This window comes from Malaclemys terrapin, chromosome 23 (assembly GCF_027887155.1).
Source record: "Malaclemys terrapin pileata isolate rMalTer1 chromosome 23, rMalTer1.hap1, whole genome shotgun sequence".
Classification (NCBI taxonomy): Eukaryota; Metazoa; Chordata; order Testudines; family Emydidae; genus Malaclemys; species Malaclemys terrapin.
Genome location: NC_071527.1, coordinates 11,269,623 through 11,291,282, shown reverse-complemented (window position 1 = coordinate 11,291,282; position 21,660 = coordinate 11,269,623). Strand labels below are relative to the sequence as shown.

At 51.6% G+C, this 21,660-nt stretch overlaps 1 protein-coding gene across 1 annotated transcript; it reads left to right on the top strand.

Moving 5' to 3' along the window:
* The first annotated feature begins 469 nt into the window (after window positions 1–469).
* LOC128828180 (C-type lectin domain family 2 member B-like) lies at window positions 470–19,439 on the top strand. The gene is made up of 6 exons (XM_054012622.1): window positions 470–589; window positions 8,327–8,440; window positions 11,472–11,597; window positions 13,260–13,405; window positions 14,309–14,415; window positions 18,173–19,439. The coding sequence occupies exons 1-6, from the start codon at window positions 541–543 to the stop codon at window positions 18,315–18,317; spliced, it is 687 nt and encodes a 228-aa protein (XP_053868597.1). The 5' UTR covers window positions 470–540; the 3' UTR covers window positions 18,318–19,439.
* Window positions 19,440–21,660: the final 2,221 nt, after the last annotated feature.

The window sequence follows — 21,660 nt, the reverse complement described above, 5'->3', positions numbered from 1 at the left end:
GATATTGTATCCCCCTAGTTTGAGAAGCATTGTTTTCCTTCTCTGCCCTGCCCTCAATGGTGGGGTCCCTTTGGGGGAATGTTGGATTGCCCTGGACCAGCCCCCTCCAAGCACTGGTGATCTCGGAGCCTCACCTAGGAGCCTATATAAGAAAAAGACCCAAAAATCGGGACTGTCCCTATAAAATCGGGACATCTGGTCACCCTAGCCTTGCCTGCTCACCTGGCTCAGAACAATTCCCCCTGCCTCCTACAAGAAGGGCGTGTCTCCTCTACAGGACCCCAGTGTTAGTCAATGGCTTCCCCTCCATCAACCGACTGACATTTTAAAGGGCTAGAGCTGTGTCCATGGCAGGGAAGGGGTTAACGGTGGGTGTATTCAGCACTCGCGGTTTGTTGAAAGGGAAGGAGAGGCTGTGGCGTGTGTCGCAAACCCTGGTGCTGCACTCAGTCTGTGGTGGAGACGCTGCCGCCCGGGAGGAAGCTGCTTCACAGTGCGATGCAAACAGCGGCCAGTTACTGCAGGTACTAGAACAACTCCATGCAGCTGTCGCAGATCGAAAGAGCCAAGATGCCACACGGGAGGCCAGGTAAACATGGGGGGACATGGGGACTGAACTTCTAGCTCATCCCTCTAAGGCAGCGGGTCTCAAACTGTGGGTCAGGACCCCATTTTTATGGGGTCACCGGGACCAGCATTAGCCTTGTTGGGACCTGGGGCTGAAACCGAAACTTGAGTGCATTATCTCGGAGCAGAGGGGCTCAGGCTCTGCCCCTGCCCAGGGTCACGTAGGAATTTTTGTTATCAGAAGAGGGTCTCAGTGCAGTGAGTTTGAGAACCGCTGCTCTAAGGCGGGACAGAGAATCCTCTGCTTAGATGCCTGGCTGGTGGGTCTGGCTCACAGTCACACTGATTGCCAGGAATGTTTCCCCAGGTCAGATTGCAGGGACCTTGGAATTTCTGGGAATTTCCCCCCTTCCTCTGTAGCATGGGGTGTGGATCACCAGCTGGGATCATCTGGGCATGTCTCCCTACTCCCCGAATCAGAGAAATGTGAGGCTAGCCGGGGCCTCAAGACATCAGCCCCCTGCGCTGAGGCAGGACCAAGTAAACCCCTAGACCATTCCTGACAGGCATTTGTCCAACCTGTTCTTAGAACCCTCCAGACGGGGACTGCACAGCCTCCCTCAGTGACCTAGTCCAGTGCTGAGCTGCCCTTACCGCTAGAAAGATTTTTCAAATATCTAATCTAAATCTCCCTGGCCACAGAGTAAGCTGGTTGTGTCTTGTCCTACCTCAAGTGGATGCGGAGAACAACGGATCATTGTCCTCCTTAGCAGGTCCCCCCTCAGCTTTCTTTTTTCAAGACTAAGCCTGCCCGGTTTTTCTACCTTTCCACACAGGGCAGGTTTTCTAACCCTTCAATCATTTGTTTTGCTCTTCACTTGACTCTCTCCAATTTGTCCACATCTTTCTTAAAGCGCAGTGACCAGAACTGGACACCATTCGCCAGCTGAGGCCTCATCAGTGCTGAACATAGCAGGACAATTACCACCAGTGTCTTACATATGGGTAGAGGGGGAATATGGGGATAGATAGATAGATAGATAGATAGATAGATAGATAGATAGATAGGTATGTAACCCTTCTGCCAGGTGGAGTCAGCAGCAACTAGGGCCAGGTTCAATATCTAGGGGGTTCCTCTTAACAATACAGAGCAGAACCAGCCCCCACTCAGTAATCTGGGAAAACCAAACACGAACCCTGAGCACCATTAAGAGGCAATACTTCCCCACTCACAAGCACTGAGTCTGTGTATAACGAAACAGAACTTTTATTAAAAGAGAAAGGGAACCAAGCATTAGTTTGGGGAAACACTACAACCCCATTCAAAAGCATGTAATGATAAGCAAAGACGACCCCACAGCGCGATGGGCTGTGTCATAGAATCATAGAATCATAGAATATCAGAGTTGGAAGGGACCTCAAGAGGTCATCTAGTCCAACCCCCTGCTCAAAGCAGGACCAATTCCCAGCTAAATCATCCCAGCCAGGGCTTTGTCAAGCCGGGCCTTAAAAACCTCCAAGGAAGGAGACTCCACCACCTCCCTAGGTAACGCATTCCAGTGTTTCACCACCCTCCTAGTGAAATAGTTTTTCCTGATATCCAACCTGGACCTCCCCCACTGCAACTTGAGACCATTGCTCCTTGTTCTGTCATCTGCCACCACTGAGAACAGCCGAGCTCCATCCTCTTTGGAACCCCCCTTCAGGTAGTCCTTTGCCTCAGTTTCCCACCTTGGGATGGGAAAGTCCAACGAATTAATGTCCCTTTACCACATTATTCCCTCCACTGCGCCCCACTCACAGGTGGCTGTCCTTGGTTAGCAAAGGCCAAGAGTTCAGAGGTGGGTCATAGGGGGTCACTTCCCACCCCAGAAAGGGTGGTGGTGGGGGAGAATCAAGCAATGTCTCTGTGGTTGCTATGAGCCTCTGCAACTAGATGTCGACTACTGCTTCCGCTGCTTGTCTCTGCTGCTGCTGGTCGGCACTGCCACTTCTGTCATTCCATGGGCTGAGGTCACATGGCTTAACCCAGGGTGTTAGTGATTTCAGCTCTTACTGGTCTCTCCGGCTGTACAGCCTCTGCCTTGACTTTCATGTCACCACAGTCCTTACCCCACATTGAACGGCTTGTGTGTAAAAACCACCCCCCTGAGTGACGTAAGTTACACCCACAGATTTGCCGGTGAACAGCGCTGTCAGCGGGAGACGCTCTCCCACCATCCTGGCTAGTGCCGTTTGTGGAAGGGGTTTTATGATGTCGCCGGAGGAGCTCTCTCCCACCGGCATAGAGCAGCTACACAAGCGATCTTACAGCGGTACAGCCGCATCGGCACAGCCGCAAGCTCGCTAGTGTAGACATGGCTTAAGGCACAGCCCCCAGAGCTACTAACATTCAGTTCCTGTTACCCCCGAACAGAGAAACAAGGTCTCTCACTTGAAGCTAATTAGTTCAGTCTCTAAACCCTACTGAGCACACCACCAGTGAGCATCTAGGACCCTCCTTTTGCCACACCTCCCATCCCAAACGCCGCTCCCACCCTTACTCTCCTTCACAGGGCTTTGGCAGCCCTACCCCATGCTTAGCAAATGAGGTTCAGATCAGGGTGGTGCCTCACAGGCCAGACCAAGTACAGTTCTGCCGCCCTTTTCTTCATACAATAAGGAGAAAAATATTTCATTACCCCTGCTCTCGACAGTAAAGTGAATTGTAACCTAACACCAGCCAAATGTGATCATTTTGGTCAAGCACTCCATCATGCTGCGCACCTGCGCAGAGTAGATGCAAACACAGGCTGTTCCTGAAGTCTTTTCCCCCAGCTCATCACTAGATGTCAGTGGAGGGCTCATTCAGACCCTGCTTACAGATAGATAGATAGATAGATAGATAGATACAGTGTATGGGGGTGGATAGATATAGGGAGGTGTATGGGGATAGATAGATGGATAGATAGATACGGTGTATGGGGGTGGATAGATATAGGGAGATGTATGGGGATAGATAGATAGATAGATACGGTGTATGGGGGTGGATAGATATACGGAGGTGTATGGGGATAGATAGATGGATAGATAGATACGGTGTATGGGGTGGATAGATATAGGGACGTGTATGGGGATAGATAGATAGATACGGTGTATGAGGTGGATAGATATAGGGACGTGTATGGGGATAGATAGATAGATACGGTGTATGGGGGTGGATAGATATAGGGAGGTGTATGGGGATAGATAGATGGATAGATAGATACGGTGCATGGGGGTGGATAGATATAGGGAGGTGTATGGGGATAGATAGATGGATAGATAGATACGGTGTATGGGGGTGGATAGATATAGGGACGTGTATGGGGATAGATAGATGGATAGATAGATACGGTGTATGGGGGTGGATAGATATAGGGAGATGTATGGGGATAGATAGATGGATAGATAGATACGGTGTATGGGGGTGGATAGATATAGGGAGGTGTATGGGGATAGATAGATAGATAGATAGATACGGTGTATGGGGGTGGATAGATATAGGGAGGTGTATGGGGATAGATAGATGGATAGATAGATACGGTGTATGGGGGTGGATAGATATAGGGAGATGTATGGGGATAGATAGATAGATACGGTGTATGGGGGTGGATAGATATACGGAGGTGTATGGGGATAGATAGATACGGTGTATGGGGGTGGATAGATATAGCGAGGTGTATGGGGATAGATAGATAGATACGGTGTATGGGGGTGGATAGATATAGGGAGGTGTATGGGGATAGATAGATAGATACGGTGTATGGGGGTGGATAGATATAGGGAGGTGTATGGGGATAGATAGATAGATACGGTGTATGGGGGTGGATAGATATACGGAGGTGTATGGGGATAGATAGATGGATAGATAGATACGGTGTATGGGGGTGGATAGATATAGGGAGGTGTATGGGGATAGATAGATGGATAGATAGATACGGTGTATGGGGGTGGATAGATATAGGGAGGTGTATGGGGATAGATAGATGGATAGATAGATACGGTGTATGGGGGTGGATAGATATAGGGAGGTGTATGGGGATAGATAGATGGATAGATAGATACGGTGTATGGGGGTGGATAGATATAGGGAGGTGTATGGGGATGGATAGATAGATACGGTGTATGGGGTGGATAGATATACGGAGGTGTATGGGGATAGATAGATGGATAGATAGATATGGTGTATGGGGGTGGATAGATATAGGGAGGTGTATGGGGATAGATAGATAGATACGGTGTATGGGGGTGGATAGATATAGGGAGGTGTATGGGGATAGATAGATGGATAGATAGATACGGTGTATGGGGGTGGATAGATATAGGGAGGTGTATGGGGATAGATAGATAGATACGGTGTATGGGGGTGGATAGATATAGGGAGATGTATGGGGATAGATAGATGGATAGATAGATACGGTGTATGGGGGTGGATAGATATAGGGAGGTGTATGGGGATAGATAGATGGATAGATAGATACGGTGTATGGGGGTGGATAGATATAGGGAGGTGTATGGGGATAGATAGATAGATACGGTGTATGGGGGTGGATAGATATAGGGAGGTGTATGGGGATAGATAGATGGATAGATAGATACGGTGTATGGGGGTGGATAGATATAGGGAGGTGTATGGGGATAGATAGATAGATACGGTGTATGGGGGTGGATAGATATAGGGAGGTGTATGGGGATAGATAGATAGATAGATAGATACGGTGTATGGGGGTGGATAGATATAGGGAGGTGTATGGGGATAGATAGATAGATACGGTGTATGGGGGTGGATAGATATAGGGAGGTGTATGGGGATAGATAGATAGATACGGTGTATGGGGGTGGATAGATATAGGGAGGTGTATGGGGATAGATAGATGGATAGATAGATACGGTGTATGGGGGTGGATAGATATAGGGAGGTGTATGGGGATAGATAGATGGATAGATAGATACGGTGTATGGGGGTGGATAGATATAGGGAGGTGTATGGGGATAGATAGATGGATAGATAGATACGGTGTATGGGGGTGGATAGATATAGGGAGGTGTATGGGGATAGATAGATGGATAGATAGATACGGTGTATGGGGGTGGATAGATATAGGGAGGTGTATGGGTATAGATAGATGGATAGATAGATACGGTGTATGGGGGTGGATAGATATACGGAGGTGTATGGGGATAGATAGATAGATACGGTGTATGGGGGTGGATAGATATAGGGAGGTGTATGGGGATAGATAGATGGATGGATAGATACGGTGTATGGGGTGGATAGATATACGGAGGTGTATGGGGATAGATAGATAGATACGGTGTATGGGGGTGGATAGATATAGGGAGGTGTATGGGGATAGATAGATGGATAGATAGATACGGTGTATGGGGTGGATAGATATAGGGACGTGTATGGGGATAGATAGATAGATACGGTGTATGGGGGTGGATAGATATACGGAGGTGTATGGGGATAGATAGATAGATACGGTGTATGGGGGTGGATAGATATAGGGAGGTGTATGGGGATAGATAGATGGATAGATAGATACGGTGTATGGGGGTGGATAGATATAGGGAGGTGTATGGGGATAGATAGATGGATAGATAGATACGGTGTATGGGGGTGGATAGATATAGGGAGGTGTATGGGGATAGATAGATAGATACGGTGTATGGGGGTGGATAGATATAGGGACGTGTATGGGGATAGATAGATAGATACGGTGTATGGGGTGGATAGATATAGGGACGTGTATGGGGATAGATAGATAGATACAGTGTATGGGGGTGGATAGATATAGGGAGGTGTATGGGGATAGATAGATGGATAGATAGATACGGTGCATGGGGGTGGATAGATATAGGGAGGTGTATGGGGATAGATAGATGGATAGATAGATACGGTGTATGGGGGTGGATAGATATAGGGACGTGTATGGGGATAGATAGATGGATAGATAGATACGGTGTATGGGGGTGGATAGATATAGGGAGATGTATGGGGATAGATAGATGGATAGATAGATATGGTGTATGGGGGTGGATAGATATAGGGAGGTGTATGGGGATAGATAGATAGATAGATACGGTGTATGGGGGTGGATAGATATAGGGAGGTGTATGGGGATAGATAGATGGATAGATAGATACGGTGTATGGGGGTGGATAGATATAGGGAGGTGTATGGGGATAGATAGATAGATACGGTGTATGGGGGTGGATAGATATACGGAGGTGTATGGGGATAGATAGATACGGTGTATGGGGGTGGATAGATATAGCGAGGTGTATGGGGATAGATAGATAGATACGGTGTATGGGGGTGGATAGATATAGGGAGGTGTATGGGGATAGATAGATAGATACGGTGTGTGGGGGTGGATAGATATACGGAGGTGTATGGGGATAGATAGATGGATAGATAGATACGGTGTATGGGGGTGGATAGATATAGGGAGGTGTATGGGGATAGATAGATGGATAGATAGATACGGTGTATGGGGGTGGATAGATATAGGGAGGTGTATGGGGATGGATAGATAGATACGGTGTATGGGGTGGATAGATATACGGAGGTGTATGGGGATAGATAGATGGATAGATAGATACGGTGTATGGGGGTGGATAGATATAGGGAGGTGTATGGGGATAGATAGATGGATAGATAGATATGGTGTATGGGGGTGGATAGATATAGGGAGGTGTATGGGGATAGATAGATAGATACGGTGTATGGGGGTGGATAGATATAGGGAGGTGTATGGGGATAGATAGATGGATAGATAGATACGGTGTATGGGGGTGGATAGATATAGGGAGGTGTATGGGGATAGATAGATAGATACGGTGTATGGGGGTGGATAGATATAGGGAGATGTATGGGGATAGATAGATGGATAGATAGATACGGTGTATGGGGGTGGATAGATATAGGGAGGTGTATGGGGATAGATAGATGGATAGATAGATACGGTGTATGGGGGTGGATAGATATAGGGAGGTGTATGGGGATAGATAGATGGATAGATAGATACGGTGTATGGGGGTGGATAGATATAGGGAGGTGTATGGGGATAGATAGATGGATAGATAGATACGGTGTATGGGGGTGGATAGATATAGGGACGTGTATGGGGATAGATAGATAGATACGGTGTATGGGGGTGGATAGATATAGGGAGGTGTATGGGGATAGATAGATAGATACGGTGTATGGGGGTGGATAGATATAGGGAGGTGTATGGGGATAGATAGATGAATACCTGGTTTAGCCAACTAAAATTACACTCTCCAGAGAGCACAGGTGAAGGGTTTGGGCAGAGGGAGGGTAAGTGAATCCTTAGAGGGCAATTTTTCAGCCCTGAGAACAAGGATTTTGCCCAGGGATTCACATAAACATCCCTGCAGCTGCAGACATTCTCACAGCCCAGGTCAGTGGTTGACTCTGTGGGTTGTGAACAGCTTTGATTGCCTTCGATTGGAAGCTCTTTGGGGCAGGGACCTGGGTCTATACAGCGCCTGGTGCAGTGTGGTCCCGGGCCACGGCTGGGGCTCCGGCGCATCTGCAATACAGATAAATAATAATAACAATGACAGCAAAAGCCAAAGCTGGGCTGGGAAGTGACTGAACCCAGCATCCAGGCCTGGGGAGGAGTCTGGGCTTTAAATGCTTTGTGATCCAGAATAGACAATAAAACAGGTCCACGGCTGTTCTAGAAAACCCTCTTTCTGCCTCTAGATTCGATGGGTAGTTTTGAGGATGACTACGAGAGGGATTATGAGAACGTCGATCCCAATCAGCTACCATCCCAGCCTCAGATGCAGCCCCAGTGGCAAGCAAAGGCAGAGCCAGGTGGGTGACTCACTTGAGTTGCATCTCACAGAGCACGGGAGGTGTGTGGGTCACAGACTTGATGGGTCAGCACAACCGGGCTTGATGTCTGGGTTTGGCAAAGGGAAAAGCATTAATGTGAGGCTACAGATGGAAATGAAGAGCAATTGGCTCAGGCTCTCTGCAGACTCAGGCAGCCTCTCTGCATCAGTCACACCTGGGTCCTGTGTCCAGTGTTATCTCCGCTGCCAAAGAGGATTTGTTCAAAGGCAGTACGAGCAGTTGGATGCCCAACTCCCACTGCTCCCCCCAGTGGGAATTAGGTGCCCAGTTCCCACTTGTGCCCTTGAAAATCTCCCCGATGGTTTTATTTTTAAACGAAAGTTGAGGTTTCTGGAGCATGACGCAGCTGGGCCAAATCCTGCAGCCACTTCCACTGAGGAGATGCTCAGGCTTGCAAAGGCGAGTTTAGCGGGTCCCCTGACTGGGCTGGACACAAATAATCCTTGTTCCAGGGAAACGATCCCATTAGAACTGAAACCCAGCCTCCTACAGCACTGCTGCCCTGCGTGGTGCTGGCATGCGTTCTCGGGCTCTGCCTGGCTCAGTGTCTCATGCTTGGGTGAGCAAATGGGGCATTTGCAGGAATTCAACTGATGACACCCCCCCAAACCCCCTCCTTGGGCAAACAACCCAATGCACTCAGTGCTGTGGCGGTGGGTTCAATGTATGGATTGCAGAGGCAGTGAGAGAGATCTCCCCGGAGGCTCTCAGCACTTTGCCGGGTTAACTCTCAGCTCGACTCTAGTGTTTTTCATCAGTGGATCTCCAAGAGCTTTACAAATGAGAACAATAACATCATTGGCTTTAGTTGTGGCTTTTCTGGTGATGCCTGCGGCGGAGCGAACACCCCAGGGTCTGTCCCGGTCAGGAATCCACTAGGTGGTGTCATTTTCAGTTGCAGCTACGAGGGTAATAACTAGCAATGCTGGAGCCTTAAACAGCAGCTGTCAGCAATGACAGAGAGCCGGGGACATGGAAGTGCAGAGACCAAAGGCAGGAGAAAGGGAACCACTGCCCTGGCATGGCAGGGGGAAAATGGGAAGCACAGAGAGCCCCTGGCATGGAGTGGAATGGGGGACTTTGGTATGGGGGAGAGGGAATGGGGGGCACACAGAGGCCCTGGCAGGTGGAGAAATGGGGGATCCTGGTATGGGGTGGTGGGGGGGGGCACACAGAGCCCCTGGCATGGGGAAAAATGGGGGACCCTGGTTGGGGGAGGGGGGATGGTGGGCATCCAGAGCACCTGGCTTGGGGAAGGGGTGGGTAGTTGCTGGGGGATGGGAGGCTGGCACACAGGGATCCCTGGTGGGTGCCATGTGCTCTGTACAGAAGCTACCACGTCCAGGCCCCCTGGTTCCAGGAAACCCGCCCAGCTTGGTGGATGAGCCGATGCTGGCATCAGGCGCCTGCCATTGGCCTGGCACCATCGGCATGGGAGAGCTGTCCTGACTTGACTCAGAATTGGCACAGCCCCCCGAGGCAGCGTCTCCACTAGGAAAACTCCCGCTAACTAAGAGAGGGGGGCGTCCCTGTGGAGACAGGGCAGCTTGGAGCTTCCATCAATTAGCAGGTTGAGGTGAACCCCTGGATCCCGTGGTTGCTACTTTAACCCACTGACCCATGGGAAAGCTCCAGGCTGCCTTCTCTCCGCTGGGGGCTTGTCTACGCTTCAGAGCCTGCAGCGATATAGCTGTGTCAGCCGAGTGCCCTAGGTCGGCCAGCTGGAGGTGTTCCTGGGCTGGCAGACACCACCTCCCCAAACGACATTAGCCACGCCCACAGGAGCATTCTTCTTTTCACGTGGTTGTGTCTACACTGGGGGTTTTGCTGGCATTGCTGTGTCGGCATGAGCACGTGTGTGGTTTTTGCACACTCCTAGCCAACATAGCTAAGCCGGTGAAGCTTTGTAGGGTAGATCAGGCCTCGGGCGTTACCCTGTTCTAGCTCTCACAAGGTAAGATCACTCCCTTTTTTTCCTAGCGAAGACAAAGGTGGATGTTCTGATTTTTGGTTCATTTGGGGTTTTCAACCCTGCTCCTAATCAATTGAAACTAACTGAAGAAAGCAGCTGTTAAGCTGAAATAAGTGTCTACACTGGTTTAATTAAAGCAGTTTAAATTCACATCTCTGCCGAAACCGATGTGCCTTTTTCATGCAGCTGAGCCCTTTGTAATCTGCTTAAGATACAGCTCTGTAAGATCCTCTTGAATTGACTCAAACATGTCTACACTAGGGACTTGTCTGCACCTAAGTTGCACCAGTTTCATTTTACTAGATTTACAAACCGATTTAGTGCAAATCAGTGATTTAGTGAACACCGAAATCGGTGCTGATAGCTGGTGTTAAGCCGATTTAAGAGTGTTCACACACAAAGCAGCCCCAGTTTAAATAAAGGGGAGTGAAATTGCACCTTCAGTTAAACCAGAGAAAGTTTTTGCATAGACCAGGCCCGGGTGAGTCACACCAGTTTAACACACTCACTTATGTGGACAAGGCCTCGAAGAGCTGGATTCTCAAAGGTGCTGAGTCCCCGCAGCGCCCATGGACCCCGGCAGGAGTGGAGAGTCATCAGTGCTTTCAAGGATTGGGACCGTAGCGTGGCAAACAAGCCCAAACACCATGGTGATGGGCTCGGGGTCCGATGGGGACAAAGAAGGCTCTGTTCTCTCCTCTTTACAGTTCACACCCCAGAGTGCACTCTCTGGTGCTGTGGGGGGCACCCACAAGACCTTGCTCCTCTTCTAGAGGGGGGAATAGAACCCAGGAGCCCTGGCTCCCAGCCCCATCTGCCCCTCCCCTCGCTGGGGATAGAACCCAGGGGTCCTAACTCCCAGCCTCTCCCCCCACGTTCTAACCACTAGACCCCTCTCCCACTATCTTGCACATGTAGGTCATTCTCCTGCCCGTGGCTAGTGGCATGGGTAGAGATTACACCAGCTATTCTTCTGCTGACTCGTGCTCTAGCCGCTGATGTCGCTGTTCTTTGCAGCTGTCTCCACCCCGAAGGCAGCAGAGCAGAGAGGCTGTGGGAGAAAGTCCTTGGGCATCCTCTACGCCCTGGTGGGGGTGTCTCTGCTGGTGTCGACAGTCGCCTTCTTGCTCATGCTCCTGAAATGTAAGTGCTGGTCCCGGGCCTGCTGCCTGATGTGTCTGGATGGAGGCTCCAGGCAGCCATCTCTGCACCACGGAGGGGCAGGGAGGTGACAGAAGAACCTCCCGCATTGCCAGTGCTGCATCCACGCACCCTGCAGGGGGAGGATCAGTGGCCTTGAGATGGACCCAAAGTGGGATCTAGATCCAGATCCGGATCAGAACTTTCACATAGTCCGGGTCACGGTCAGACCTGAAGAGGGTTTAGACAGGGGCTGATTTGCTTTGTCTCAGCACCTACGCTGCATAGAGGATAACAGCCTATTACTGCCACCAGCTGAGGGAGCCACTCCTTGCCCTCACATGGCTGGAGCTGGGTGCTCACGGTACCAGGTTCAATCTCAACTGTAGAAGTGACTGTCCCACAAACCTGGGATGTTCCTTTCTCCCTCAAATCCTTCTTGTGACTGAGCTGAGCTGTAGGTGCTAGATCCTGGGTGTGAGTCAGGGTGACTAAGGCTTCCTGTAGCGGTGGTTTTGCTCTGGCCAAGCTGGTTTCTCACAGTGACAATTTCTTGTTTATTTCTTTACTTGGGATCCTGATTTCTCAAGATCCGACGGATGCAAAACAGGAACAAACGCGTCCAGGCAACAATCTGAGGTGGGGGGGGGGGGAGGGGGAGAGGAGGAGGGCTGTGTGTCTCAGACCAGGACTCTGGGATCACAGCCCATGGCACACACGCTCCTCCCCTGAGCAGGATGACAGGCTCCTTAGGGGCCGGGGAAGGGGGGGTTGCTGTGGGAGGTGGGAGTGTGGGGGCTGGTGGAGAGGACTCAGAGCTCGGCTCTCACCTGGAGGGGAGACCAGCGGGTTGGGAACTTTTGGACAAAACCTTTTTTCCCAGGAAAATGGCGATTCGTCAAAACCGAAGCTTTTCAAAGAAACGGGTCAGTTTTGACTAAATGCTCCATGGGAAGGTCTGCCAGGGCCGTGGTGGAAGCTCTGGTCAGAAGCAGCGATAGGAAGTCCCACCCCATTCTGGGCATGGCCTGGGACATGCAGTTGGGATGTGGAGACCAAACTGGGCACAGCAGGGACGCAGACCTGGGTCTTTTACCACCCTGGCGAGTGGCCAAGCCAGGGGGCTCTAGGGTCAGTCACTCATGTGCATGTGCACACTCTCTCTCCTCCACCCCCGCCCCCCGAGAATGACTCTAGAGCTGGGCGTTCAGGGCACGTGCCAGGGTGGTGGGGGACCGAGGTTCAAGTCCCTGCATTATCTGAGTCAGAGGCTTGGCCCTGGCTTTCCCATGCCCCTGGTTGGTGCCCTCTCCGCTGGGCCATGGGTTCTTCTGGGCCAGTCTTGGCTTCATTTTGCATTGGAATGAAAACAAATGTCAAAACCTTCCGTTCAGTTCAGCCCGTTTCCTGCCAGCCCCGGCACGGAGGCAGCACAATCAGCTGTGTCCAGACAGGAGTTCGGGAGGCCCCAGCTGGTGAGAGTGTGTAGCGCGGGCTGGGAGCTGGAGAACCACAGGGTCTGTTCCTGTTCTGCAGCCTCCTTGGCTGGGAGCGAGCAGCCGGCCGGGATACTCGTCGGGGCTGGCCTAGGCTGGGCTGCAGGATTAGCGGGATGCTACCAGCACGGATTCTGTGCCCTTGGGTGAGCTGCAGCCTGTGTTGCAGGGATCCCGTGCTGCCCGCATGGCTGGGAGGAGTTCCAGAAGAAATGCTACTTTTTCTCCCTTGAAAAGAATCCCTGGGAAATGGCCAGGAACTCGTGCAGCAGCCGCAGTGCAGACCTAGCTGTCATCAGCAGCCCGTGGGAGCAGGTAGGTCCCCATCCTCCTGCCCCTGGGGAGAGGCAAAACTGGGCGCAGTGCTGGGCCACCTGCCTGGGATCTCTCCTCCCAGGCCAAAACTGCTGCTGTAATCCCAGTGCTTGCAGACAGCTCCCCCAACCTGCTGGGCCCATGCTTTGCAGGCTCTGGATCCAGCCCAGCCTCCCCAGGGGGAGGAGGGCAGCTGCATTGCTTGACCCTGGGCCCTGTGCTGTGAGGACATTGCAGGGACTTACTGCCCTGCCCCAAGTCTCCTGGGCACAGCAGATGCTGCAGACGAGCGCCAGAGAAATCAGCAGAGGCTCGCTCTAGGGATTTCTGCCCTGCAAGCCCCACCAGCCCCTGCCTCCTGCAAGCCCCTCACCCTCCCACAGCCACTGCAATCCCCTCTCAGCCCCTCAGCTCCTGCAATCCCAGAAGAGACATGACCCCACTTGCAGGCCCCTCACCCAACCACCCCCACCCATGCGGCCCCCAGTGGGGGTTATCCTCCAGTCCCCAGCCTTTGTGATCAGCTCTGCAGGATGTGTGTGGCCAGAACCGTTCGGCATAGGTGCACATTGTTACCCGGAGACACTGCCAGGATCCAGACAGAGCCCCGTGACCAGATCCTATCTCGTTTACATCAGTGTAAATCCATAACCCCATAACCCCATTTCACCTCACAGCCCAATCCCAGTTGCAATGGCTGCTCGCTTCCACCCCTGCTCCCACCTGGCTGTCTGGTCTGTGTGCCTGCAGGTGGGGTGGGGGGTTTCAGCACAACAGCTGGGCAAGGCAGGTGACAGAGGGCTGGGCAGGCCCTGTGGGACACGGGCCCCTGGTGGTTTGCAGAACCCCAGGTAGGAAACAAATTGCTGCTGCTTTGTGCTTCTCTCCCCCCACCCACCTTAGGCATTCCTGACAGTGGGGATCAAATCCATTCACCACTGGATTGGCCTGAGCCACAAAGGCGCAGAAGGAAACTGGACGTGGGTGGATGGCTCACCGGTATCATACACGTGAGTAAGGCCATGTCTACACTACAAAGTTAAGTCGACTTATGTTAGTCTATGTACTGCCACCAGCAATTACTGTGTTTATCATGTCCACACTGCCCTCCTGTAGGTGCTGTGTGGCCTCACCAGGAGCACTTGCACCGACTTAAGATGGGCAGTTTGGGGGGGCTGAGAGCCTGGGAGGCACCCGGGCTCCAGCTGTGGGGACTCCAGCTGGGACCTCTGCAGAGAGCTCTCAGCCTGGGCTCTCAGCACCGGGCAGTGAGGCTCCAGCTGTCAGCACTGCTGGGGCTCACAGCCAGAGCACCCCCGCCCCCACTCAATTTCAAAACAGGGACCCTACCAGCCGTGAAATTGACATTTCTTGTCAATTTCACGGCTCCTGCAGTCAGCCACGCTGACAGCCAACAGGCAATGCAAGTAAAGCAGTGTCTATACAGACACTACGTTGCCTGGACTATGTTGACCTAAGCCTTATGCCTCTCGTTGACGTGGATTTACTAGGTCGGCGTAGCAGGTGAGTTACAGTGGTGAGAGGAACACTGTAGTGTGACACTTACATAGTTAGGTCAACATAAGCTGCCTTACCTTTTACTCCTGGGGGAGCTCTGCACCAAAAAATTAAAAATTCTGTGCCAAAATTTTTAAAATTCTGTGCCAAAAATGTACAATTCTACAGACAGTAAATTAAAATTCTGCAAAATTCTGCACATTTTATTTGTCAAAATAACAGTATAATCACACCAGTTACAATTATTTTGGCAATTTATTTCAAAATACCTGTGAGCAAGTATGTCTGTAACAATACATGCAAAAAAAAAAAAAAAAAAAGAGATTCAGGAAATGGTTAGGTTTTTTTTTTTTGACAACTAGATTCCTTATTAAGCATATTAATACAGAACTTTGAGTAATTCATTTAAACTACAATACAGAACTGTATTTCCACACCTCTCAGAAACAGTGCAAAGGCTTGGGGAAGTCAGGGGTAATGGAGGAGCTGAGGGAGAGGGAAGGAGCCCAGGAGTGAACCTGGAGGGTTGTTGGGTGTGGGTGGGAGAAGTATGAAACAGTTTCTTTTGGGAGTGGAGAAATTGTTAGGGAGTTGGGGAGACTCCCCCATGCAGATGAGTCTCTCCCATTCAGTCAGGCACATCTGGCCCTGTCCCCATGTGTCACTGCACCCCCTTTCCCCGTGTGGCCCTAGAGCCCTCCTACCCCCAGTCCCCATGTGGCCTGGAGCCCCCCTCTCATTCAGCCTCTGGATCAATGTTGTCACTTCACTAGCTGCTGAGCCTGTACCCCAGTCTGTCCCCTCACTAGTCCTTCTGAACCCCAGTCTATGACCCCCTGGCAGCACCGTGTGCCCCACTGTGCCTCCTAACTTGGCTCCACCGGCAGGCTGCTGTAACAAACGCAACCGGCTGCTAGCCGTTACTGCTGGCTAGACAGTTGTTCTGGTGGGCAAAAGGCGGAACTGCAGCACTTCTTGGGCAGAACGTATTTTCTGTGGGGGAAAAAAATTCTGCGCCAGACATGAATTCTGTGTGTGTGCAGTGATGCAGAATTCCCCCAGGAGTAAACTTGGTAGTGTAGACATGCCCGAGCATTCATTATCCTCTGCCTGCTTTCATCTGTCTCCTCGCCCTGCTTCCAAACCCAGCAGGGCCCTATACACTGCACCTCACTCACCCCCTCCCCTGGAGCAGGGGAGGTGGCTGGCCTCCTCCCACAAAGCAGTCTGGTCCCTCAGGCTGGTGAGAAGGGACTAGCCAACTGACTTCAGGCTGGCATGGCTGGGAACAAGCATTGTTACATGGCCCAGAGCCAGCAGGGGAGTCAATGGAGCGGGTTGAAAATTTTCCACTGAACAGTTCTTTTTATGGGAAATCGGGATTTTGACTCAACATTTTTTGCATCGTCTTGCAAAACATCTCGATTTTTTGTTGAAAAACATGCCCCAAAAGCAAAATATTTTGGGTGCAAGTTCAAATATTTTCCTTCAGAAATAATGCCCTGGTGCCTCATGGGAGTTGTAGTTCAGTTACTGCATGTTCTCCCTTTCCATTATGGACCAGCCTCCCCAGCCTGACTACAGCTCCCATGATGCTCTGCCTCTTTTCTCCAGCGGGAAGACCATAGTTCAATTCCTGTATGTCATCATTCTCCCCATGAGCTCCCAGCAGGATTACATCTCCCATGACGCATCATGGCCAGGGAGTCCCAGGATGCTCCACCTCTCCCCTCCAGAGGGAATACCATAGTGCACTGTGGGAGATGTAGTCCAGCCAGGGAGCCTGCCTTATGGAGGAGAATAGGACATGAGGCACCCAAACACGAGCTGGTCTCAGTTGTTCTCAGTGGAAGTGCCAGGTGCTCAGCACCAGGAAGTCTGGCTCTAACACACTGCGGTCCTGCAATAAACATTGGGTAGGATTACAGTGGGGAGGACAGGATTAGCACGGGGAGTGGGGACGAACGTGAGCTTTATTCATAGACACTGATCCGTGTGCAGTGCAGGGCAGCTCTGCTTTGAGCTGGGACCCTGAGGTAGCTGCACTCTGGGGCAGACTATCCCTCCAAGACCCCAGACCAAGTAGGCTCAGGGGGAAGCACTGCAGAGTCAAAAGGGAGCTCATCACTCCATCTTGATCTTCCCCACTGATCCCGGTGCCTCCACCCCCTTCACCCTGTCCCCCCCCCCTAAAAAAAATTGGCCAAATCTAATCAACAAATTTGTGTCAGATTCTCAAATGGAAAAAATTTCACCCAGCTCTAATGGGAATGGTTGTATGGGAGTGTCCCAGGAGAGACAGGTATAAGTTTATGGAGATAGATAGACAGCAGGTATCAAAGGCCAGGGGAGGCTAAACTTCCCCTAACCCAGGCTATGCTCTGTCCTGAGGCCCTCCCTGAAGCCAGCAGGGGCTCACAGAATCACAGGGTTAGAAGGGACCTCAGGAGGTCATCTAGTCCAATCCCCTGCTCAAAGCAGGACCAATCCCCAGACAGCTTTTTACCCCAGTTCCCTAAATGGCCCCCTCAAGGATTGAACTCATGATCCTGGGTTTAGCAGGCCAATTGTCAAACCGCTGAGCTATCCCTTCCCCCAGCACCTGCTAGTGGCCTGGAGCTCAGGGCTCCGGCTGACAGCCAGGGGCTGGGGTGGCCAGGGCGGCTCGGGCTGGTCTGGGAGTCAGGCCAGCCAGTGCGGCTGGGGCAGGTCAGCCAGGGCTCCTCCAGCTGTGGGGGACGTGGGGGTGGCTCGGGGCTCCGTTGGGCGGGGCCTTGGGTGGAAGGGGCGGGGACGTGAGGCTAGCCTTCCCGAAGTGGGGGTTCACCTGCCACCCATGGATAGATAGAAAGTGTGGGTATAGATGGGTGTGTATGGGGATAGATAGGTAGATTGCTAGATGGAAGAGTATGGGTGTATGGGATTGGTAGGAGGGTATGGGGATGGCTAGGTAGGGGAGTGGATGGGCACAGATAAGTAGATGTGAATGGGGACAGATAGGCAGATGGGAGTACATGGGGATGTATAATTCGGGAGGTGTGTGCTGGGATCGCTAGGCGGAGTGCCTGGGATGGATGGATAGATATGTGATATGGGGGTAGATAGACAGGTATTGCAGTCTTCCCTTTCAGCAGTTGTGGGAAGTTGCTCTGTTGGATCATGTGGATCCATGATGGAGATGTTCCTGACTAGCGCGGATTCCCCAGGAGCTGCTCTGGCCACTGGAAATATTCCCCTCGTCTCTTTCAGATCTCGGTCTTCAGGGATCCCCAATGTTAAAACTCAGAAACGCTGCGTCCATCTCACAGGGGACGACAGAGGCAACTGGAGCGACGCAGATTGTGGGAATCACTATAACTTCATTTGTGAAAGAGCTGGGCCCTTTTGTGTGTAATTTTCACCTTTGAAAACATTTTGCCGTTTTGAGGTTTATTTTCTTTAAGCAGCCAATAAAAGCCAACAGATCCCTGGCTGCCTTCATGGGCTAGCTCTCCTCGCTGAACGCGACTGGGCTGAGTTAGAGCTACTGAATACGGTGAGATCTAGAGGACTTGCAACTGTCAACCTCCCTCCTAGCTGAGCAAAACCCAATGTCTAGCTGAGAGGCTGCCAGACCCGGGTCCTGCTCAGAGCTCTGCACTTGCTGTGCCACCTGGCACAGGTCATGTAAGATCCAGGCCAGGTGCTGAGTACCATTGACTGCCACTAAAGTCAGAAGTGGTCAGCCCCTGGCATGATGAGACCCACAATCCCTCTGTTTCTCCCATCGCTCTCCAGAGTCCCTCGTTCCCACTAGGTTTAGTTCCCAGGATACCGCACTAATTGGCTGTGCTGGCATTTAATTCTGAAGCCCAAAGGACTCTGCCTGTGAGGTTACAGGGAGTTCTGTGCACTGAGGGCAGGGATCCCCCAGCTGTTCCAGTTTCCTGCAGGAGTATCAGGTGCGTCTCCCTAGCCAGTGGAGAGAACATCTATGTGTATCTGGGTTCAGCTCACTGGGCGCTCCCAACTCTGCAGAAATCCCTCTTCTACTGCAGTGAACAGTGCTCTAAGGGCCTGATCCTGGACACCCCCTGCTCGCCCCTGCCAGGCCCTGAGTACCTCCTGCCAGGGGCTGCCCAGAGCCAGCGGCACTAGACAGGATGAGGCTTTTATCCATCAGTGAGTCACCCACCTGAAGTCACACAGCAAGTCAGTGGAAGGATTGGGGAGAGAACCCAGGAATCCAGACACCCAGACACCCTCTCCTCCTCCCCCACCCACTCTAAGTACTAGGCCTTGTCTACACTACAAAGTTTTGTCAGCAAAAGTTATGCTGCTTTAATTAAAATCGCTGTTGCATGTCCACACTAGCTCCTAGTGTCAGCGGAGTGCGTCCACTCTATCAGCTCTTGCATTGACAAAGAGAGCAGAGCACCATGGGTAGCTATCCCACTGTGCAACTGGCCGCAGGGTGCTTTGGGAAGGATTTGCAGTGCGTCATGGGGCAAGTACAGCGTCACATGATGCAGGTTTCCCAATCCCATCCTTCTGGGATCATCCTGGTAGATTGTCAACTGCTTTTTCAACTGAAGTGTGGGGGGCAGGAGGGGGAGGAGTGGTGTGTCGGGGGTAGAGGAGACAGCAGGCCTATCTTGCAGCAGGGGGAGAGGGACACCTCCCCACACATCAGCCCCCGGCTCTGCTCAGCACAGCAGTCACTCCTGACGCAGCCCGCTCTGCCTGCCTGCCTGCCTGCCTATGGCTCTGTGATTCCCTCCTGAGCAGCTCTGTGAGCTTTCCGTGCTGAGGAGTGTCAAAGCAGCGCAGCAGTTCCCCACTCCCGGCAGCAGCAGTCTGCCTGTGTTCCTAGTGCAGGGCAGAACAGGAGCATGCCACATGAATAATTTGCTCTTTGTTCCCCAAATGGGGCAGCACGCTCAGCCGTCAGTAGGGCGACCAGACAGCAACTGTGAAAAATTGGGACACGGGTGGGGGTAATAGGAGCCTATATAAGAAAAAGCCCCAAATATCGGGACTGTCCCTATAAAATCAGGACATGTGGTCACCCTAGCTGTCAGATACTTCCCGGTGCTTTGAAAGGGCAGCTTTTGCCGACAAAACTCTGTAGTGTAGACAAGGCCTTAGACCCCACTCCCCTCCCAGCACTGGGGAGAGAACCCAGGAGGCCTGACTCCACTCGAGCACTCTACATCATGCTGAGCATGGCCTGCCACAACCTGTCTGTCTCTGGCCATTTGCCTGCACGTGGAGGCCACCCCACCCGGGCATCAGAGAAGGACAATGTGTGAGAGAGCCAATACCTGGGGGAAGAATCGAACAGTGGCACTGTTAGAGGGAATGGCCACACAGTGGCACTGTTACTCTAGGACTGGGACCAAGCAGAGGGGCAGAGGCAGCTATATATATAAAAAAAATAATGGAGATATCCCATCTCCTAGAACTGGAAGGAACCTTGAAAGGTCATCAAGTCCAGACCCCTGCCTTCACTAGCAGGACCAAGTACTGATTTTGCCCCAGATCCCCAAGAGGCCCCCTCAAGGATTGAACTCACAATGCTGGATTTAGCAGGCCAATGCTCAAACCACTGAGCTATCCCTCCTGCCCCCAAATATAGTTCCAGCTCCACTCCACACGGCTACACCTGACATGGGTCTGAATATCCAGGGTCTCCCTGGCCCCCAGCATCTTCAGAATGACCATTCTCCCAGCCCGTTGCTTTGCCCCATCTTTGCATCCCTCCACTGTGTCCCCCTTCCTCACACCAAATACCAGCTGCTCTTCTTCGCCCTCAGCTAGAGCAAGGGGAAATTCTCTAGCCAAATCTTTTTTTCTGGGAAAACCGAAGATCCGGCAACTGGGCGAATTTGAGTCGTTTCGCTGAATTGTTGGGTTTGGGGGCGTGGAATTGGCAAAAGTTGAAATATTGGTCATTGCAGTTGGAAATGACTTTTTGGTCACCCAGTTCCTTGGACTGTATTTTAAAAAAATCAAAACCAATAAAAAACCATTGAAATCTCAATGAAACGGTCCTCTGGATGGAGGCCGGGGGGAGGGGAGCCTATGAAGGTTGTATGAGGAACTCTGGGCACTTCACATTCATCACCCAGCTGAGAGGGGTGGAGACCAGGTGACAGGCTGTGAAAATCATCATGCAGCAGTTTGCGACCCGCAGTCCCACGCACTGGACTGTTTGCTGGGGTGGAGAACCCTGTGCAGAATGGCAACAGATTGCGCGTTGCCACAGAGAAAGCAATTCATTATTCAGAGAGCTGTAGATGGTAAAACTAGGAGGGACCATTAGGCCATCCTGCCTGACGTCCTGCATAGGGCAGGCCAGAGATGGCAGCCAGGGGTCCTGGCATCCAGCCCAGAACTTCTGGTTAGTGGGACCATATCTTTTAGAAAGAGACACCCATGCCTTATTTAAAGACTCCAACTCAGAACATAAGAACAGCCAGACTGGATCACCCCAATGGTCCATCTAGCCCAGTGTCCTGTCTGCTGACAGTGGCTGGATACTTCAGAGGGAATGAACAGAATGGGGCAACCATTGAGTGATACATCCCCTGTCGTCCAGTCCTAGCTTCTAGCAGACAGAAGCTTAGGGACACCCAGAGCACAGGGTTTCCTCCCTGATAATCTTGGCTAATAGTCATTCCTGGACTTATCCTCCAGGAATGTATCTATTTCTTTTTTGAACCCAGTTATTCTTTTGTCCTTTACAAATAGCCCCT